This window comes from Solea senegalensis, linkage group LG1 (assembly GCF_019176455.1).
Source record: "Solea senegalensis isolate Sse05_10M linkage group LG1, IFAPA_SoseM_1, whole genome shotgun sequence".
In the NCBI taxonomy this organism is placed as follows: domain Eukaryota; kingdom Metazoa; phylum Chordata; class Actinopteri; order Pleuronectiformes; family Soleidae; genus Solea; species Solea senegalensis.
In genome coordinates, this window is record NC_058021.1 from 23324767 (window position 1) to 23331123 (window position 6357).

General features: G+C 37.1%; 1 protein-coding gene across 1 annotated transcript in view; it reads right to left on the bottom strand.

Annotated features, from left to right (window-relative positions):
• LOC122775671 (vasoactive intestinal polypeptide receptor 2-like) overlaps positions 1–1416 on the bottom strand; it is a 30354-nt gene extending 28938 nt beyond the window's left edge. Inside the window, exon 1 of the mRNA XM_044035790.1 lies at positions 1263–1416. Within this exon, the coding sequence (XP_043891725.1) occupies positions 1263–1313 (51 nt within the window). The 5' untranslated portion in view covers positions 1314–1416. The remainder of the gene's footprint in view (positions 1–1262) is intronic.
• Between the last annotated feature and the right edge of the window lie 4941 nt (positions 1417–6357).

Consider the following 6357-nt stretch of genomic DNA (forward strand, 5'->3'; position numbering starts at 1 on the left):
AGAGCACTTTAACTGTTTATCCTGCAAAGTGGAAGAGAGTAAGGCCAAAAGAAAAGAAGAGAGGGGAGGATATCGACTCCACCATGACAACCGTATTCCCACAAATTATTCTAATCAATAAAACAAAAATAAGTTCAAAACCTTCGCTTATTACTTTAAATTCAAGCTGATGCCATCAAAATTCAGGGATGATGAGGATTAATTTTCCTGCCAGATGTTTGATTAAGTGATTACTTCAGTTTCATCAAGGAATAATCCATTATTGATTATTCCAATTATGTCATCAACAACTTCCTCCTTGTATGGTGGCTTTTTTAACATATGTCATTGTGTTGTGACCGTTCCGAAAAACCCAACAACACTCGTTTTTTTCAGGCGTTTAATTACACCAGGAAATCTTAAATGAAGTGGTGAATTATCTGTCTGAATAAACTTGTATGAATGTGTTAATGCTCCACCAACCAAAGTGTTGTTTAGTAAACCCTGAACATGACACCAGACTTTGTCATTAGCATAGTTAGCACACATTTGCTTAAATGGCTAACTGTGATTGTTTGTTTGTTTGTGACCTTATTAGTGTAGCACACATTAGCTTTGAGGGATAACTGTTTACTAAAGTATGTAATTGTTAGCATCATCCTGAACACTCAACATAAAATTCAACAGCTGTTGTTAGCATAGGCACACATTAGCTTGAGGAGCTAACTAGCTCTTTTAAAAAAATCTGTCATTAGTAAGCACTCATTAGCTTAAAAGGCTAACTTTGATAGTTGTTGTGAACTTTAATGATTCAACCCACATTAGCTCGGAGGCAAACATCTGTCATTAGCAGAGCAATACATTCATCTAAAGTAGGTTAGCATGACCCTAAGCGCCACCAAAAATCTCTTGTTAGTATAGCTTGGACAGATATGTGTGTATGTATGTACGTATGTATGTATGTGTGTGTATCTGTGTGTATATGTATTTGTGTATATATGTGTGTGTATGTGTGTATGTGCGTGTGTGTGTATATGTGTGTCTATATGTATATTTGTGTGTGTGTATGTGTGTCCATATGTATATTTGTGTATGTATGTGTGTGTGTGTATGTGTTTCTATATGTATATTTGTGTGTGTGTGTGTGCGTGTGTGTATGTGTGTCTATATGTATATTTGTGTGTGTGTGTGTGTGTGTGTGTATATGTGTGTCTATATGTATATGTGTGTCTATATGTATATGTGTGTGTGTGTGTGTGTGTGTGTGTATTAAGGAGACTCACCATGAGGACACACGTGGACACACACAGTGTGAACAGGATCAAACTTCTCATGTTCAGTCGTCAGCTGCTCAAACACAGAACACAGCTTCATTCACGTTTTTCATCCCTTTAACAGCATTGGGACATTTCCTTCTCAAACTCCATGATGAAAAAAATATAAAACGATAATAAAATATTATTATTGCAATATAATAATAATAATAACAATAATAATAAAAAAAATAGAAGATGAAGAAGAGATTATATCTTGATAAAAATCCTAGCCTGTGATTTGCTGCTTCCTCCTCACTGCTCGCCTCCACTGAGCTCAATGTGTTGAATTCGTCCACTGATGAGACGCCTGCACTTCTCACTGTCAAACTCACCGTGGCGAGCACAAACACTTCCTGTTCTGACTTTCAAAATAAAACCCTCATTGTAACTCGAGTATAAATTGAACTATTGTTATTCAATCTGGACTAAATCTTTAATAATTTGTGATTTAGTTGTTACTGTTGGTGCTTTTCCACGGTACAGTTCCAGCTCAACTGGACTTTTTTGTCAGGACAGCCAGCTTTCATACTAAAATACATCGTACGCACAACATTTGAAAACCATGCGTACGCTAAGTCCTGCGCACCTTTTCTTTAAACATCCCATCAAACGTGAAACTGAGCGGAGGTGAATGAGTAACACTGTTCCACCCACAAATCAATACACAAATGACTGTAAAACGCCGTCTCTGACGCCTTATTGGTGAAGGAAAAGGAGAAATGAGGCAGCAAAGAAAGAGGGAAATAAAAGATAAAGAAGGAAAGTGTGCAATCAACGCATCAATTTATAATGTATAAATCTGTAAAAATCTATTATTTTGGTCGTTTGTTTTTTTGGAATTAGTGATAAAAACCAAGTAACTAAATGTCAGGGTCACAGCGACTGCTCTCATATTATCATTATTATTATTATTATTATTATTATTAATAATATCAATATTAATATTGATGCTTAAAAAAACTGGCTGTGCATTGATAGTTGATCCTGTGCGTGTTTTTTCTGCATGTATGTTTAGACACATCCGTGTGAGCTGAATTTACAGATCATTTCAACAATCTATAAATGTGTCAGTGTCACACGTCATCATCTACAAACATTACGCACAGAATAAGCAGACAGAGATCACTGAGTTACTCCATGTAACCATTCATTACTGTCACTGATTGTGTTGTGGAAGTTGGGGAGGGAGGAAGAGGGAGGAAGAGGAAGGAAGAAGATGCTGGTGTTCCGGAGTACTTGGACGAGCTCGCACCGGCATCGTCTTTCTCTTCCGATGAAAGGCGCAGCGGTGGCGGAATAACTTTTTTGCAGTTATTTCGTTATCGTATGGATTAAAATGAGAAAATGTTCTACTCACCGTTCAAGTCCCATTTTCTTACAACAAAATTATAGACTGACGTGTGTTCATGTGTCTATTTACATCACTGTTACAAAAAGAAAATATTCATCTGTAGAAAATTAATTTCAGTAATTTTCTCAAAGTGAGTCTTCCTCTCTCTCTCTCACGCACGCACGCACGCACACACACAGGTTTGTAGTGTGTGTGATGTTATCCACATGTGTTCAAATGTACGTGCTGTATCAGTTTGTTGTTTGTCACAGAATAAATTATGTTTGTGACTGTAGACACATATATAATATTATTTTGAAATACTGTGATAAGTTTCAGAGCTTAATATTGCAGCGCTTCCACCTGACAACAATTTTCCGACGTTTGGAATAAAAAAGCCAAACCTAAAGGTGTCGGTGTTTCCTCAGAAAATTGACGTGACTGTTCAGCAAATTCCACTGTGAGTCAAATCACGCTGGAACAACAGAGAACAGGTTTTAAATGAAGTAAACAGAGCAGACAATTAACTGAACACACACACAGGCTCTTTTCTTCCTGCGCTGAAAACATTATCTTTTCCGTGTAATGAATAAATCATGTGAGTGACTTTGTTCACTTCTCTGCTGCTTCACAGGAAACAGTTCGACTCGTCAGGAAGTTAAACCGTCCACAAATTCATTCTCACCTGTTCTCATCATTCATTCACCTGTCCTCATCATTCATTCACCTGTCCTCATCATTCATTCACCTGTCCTCGTCATTCATTCACCTGTCCTCATGATCATTCACCTGTCCTCATCATTCATTCACCTGTCCTCATTCATTCACCTGTCCTCATGATCATTCACCTGTCCTCATCATTCATTCACCTGTCATTCATTCACCTGTCCTCATGATCATTCACCTGTCCTCATCATTCATTCACCTGTCCTCATCATTCATTCACCTGTCCTACTTCCACAAAAGTAAAATTGCAAATTGTAAAAAAGACTTTAAAAAGCTTGATAGATGCTGCAAAGAGGAATTGGTGAAACTGCCCAAAGATAGGTTTGCCAAGCTTGTGTCATCATATTCAAAAATACTTGAGGGTGTAACTGCTGCCAAAGGTGCATCAACAAAGTATTGAGCAAAGGCTGTGAATACTTGTGTACATTTCTCAGTTTTTTTTTTATTCTTAATATAATTAGCAAAAAAGTCAAAAAACCCTCTTTCATGTTGTCATTATGGGGTGTTGGGTGTAGAATTTTGAGGAAAAAAATGAATTTAATCCATTCAGAAATAAAGCTGTAACATAACAAAATGTGGAAAAAGTGAAGCGCTGTGAATACTTTCCAGGTGCACTGTGTATGTGTATATATATAGATATATCTATATATATACACAGTATAAGTATATAGCACATATTTACAGAGCTAGTGGTGACGAGCTCTGCAGAGGACACAAACGTCAAGTGTGTGGAGACAAAGACGTCTCACAGCTGCTTTCAGTGTTTTATGGCTTGTGTATAAAAGTGAATTTAAACAATGAGCTGGTGCGAAACATTTGTCCCTGTCCTCGTCCAGAGAGAGTTTGTGTTATTTATGAAACTCTTTTCATTTCTTCGTGTTTTTACTCTAAGGTTTTGTGTAAAAGCTTTGTGTGACGACAACAGAGAACAAACAACAACATAAACACAAGTGACTCAGGGAAGCTGTGGTTCTTTTCCATGATACAGTTTTGACGTTTATAAAACGCTGAGTCATGATTGGATGACATCTCACAGTTGAAGTGAACCTCACTGCTCATGTTTGAAAAACAATGTTCCACCACAAGAGGGTGCCCTCTGTCCAGTCAGACCAATTCTTGTCTTTTCTCTGACAGTGACTTTGTTCTGTCAATATTATTAAAATGCAGAATTTATTCATTTTTTTATATTATTTATCTGTTTATCCTAAAAATACAGTATGTATATATACACACATATATATATATATGTAGAGGAACTTCATATAGCCTGGAAAGATGGTTTTGTAGCTTACAAAAAAGCCCTATATAAAGCTAGAGTTGCCTATTATTCTTCTCTAATTGAAGAAAATAAGAATAATCATAGGTTTCTTTTCAGCACTGTAGCCAGGCTGACACAGAGCCACAGCTCCACTGAACCATCTATTCCTTTAACACTGAGCAGTGATGACTTTATGAACTTTTTTGTGAATAAAATAACATCAATTAGAGAAAAAATTGATCATCTCCTCCCTCATATTGGGACTGACTCATCTTTTAGCACAAGAGCTTTAGAAGCACCAGGTGCACAGTTAGACAGTTTCTCCCCTATAGATCTCCCTGAGTTAACATTACATTAAATGTCATTTAGCGGACGCTTTTATCCCAAGCGACTTACAATGGAATCAAGTACAATTAGACAGGGGTGGAATCGAACTTGCGACCATGATGTCTTTGGTACACAAGGTAGGGTCTTAACCACTGAGCCACTCCACCCCAACGTCATTAGTTTCATCATCTAAGCCATCAACCTGTCAGTTAGATCCTATCCCCACCAAACTGTTTAAAGATGTGTTTCCTTTAATTAACAGCTCTATATTAACTCAAATTAATCTATCCTTATTAACTGGATATGTGCCCCAAACGTTTAAAATAGCAGTTATTAAACCCCTTCTAAAAAAAGCGACCCTTGACCCAGATATTTTAGCTAATTACCGACCTATATCTAATCTTCCCTTTGTCTCTAAAATCTTAGAAAAGGCAGTTGCCAATCAATTATGTGAATATTTGCGCATTAATGGCCTGTTTGAAGATTTTCAGTCAGGTTTTAGATGAAACCATAGCACAGAAACAGCACTAGTTAAAGTTAGTAATGATCTTCTCTTGGCGTCAGATAATGGTCTAGTTTCTTTACTTGTCCTGTTAGATCTTAGTGCTGCATTTGACACCATTGATCATGATATTCTACTGCAGAGATTGGAGCAGACTCTTGGTATCACAGGTGCTGCCCTCTGCTGGTTTAAATCATACTTATCTGACAGATTCCAGTTTGTTCATGTTAATGATAAAGCCTCACTACAAACAAAAGTTAATCGTGGAGTTCCACAAGGCGCAGTGCTTGGGCCTATACTTTTTACCTTATATATGCTTCCTCTAGGGAACATTATTAGAAAGCATAACATACACTTTCATTGTTATGCAGATGACACACAGCTATATTTATCAGTGAGGCCGGATGAAATAAATCAGGTTGTTCAACTCCAGGAATGTCTCAGAGACATTAAGTCCTGGATGACCTGTAACTTTCTACTTTTAAACTTTTATACTCGGCCCTAAACACCTCAGAGAAAAACTTTCTGATCACATTGTCACTTTAGATGACATCACCCTGGCTTCCAGTTCCACTGTGAGGAACCTTGGAGTTACTTTTGACCAGGAAATGTCATTTGATTCACACATAAAACTAATTTCCAGAACAGCCTTCTTCCACCTGCGGAACATTATGAAAATTAGAAACATTCTATCCTTACAGGATGCTGAAAAACTAGTTCATACTTTTGTTACATCTAGATTAGATTAGATTACTGTAACTCCTTATTATCAGGATGTTCTAACAAGTCTGTTTGAACCCTTCAGTTAATTCAAAATGCTGCAGCACGAGTTCTGACAGGAACTAGAAAGAGAGACCACATAACTCCAGTTTTAGCTTCTCTACACTGGCTCCCCGTACAGTTTAGAATTAAATTTAAA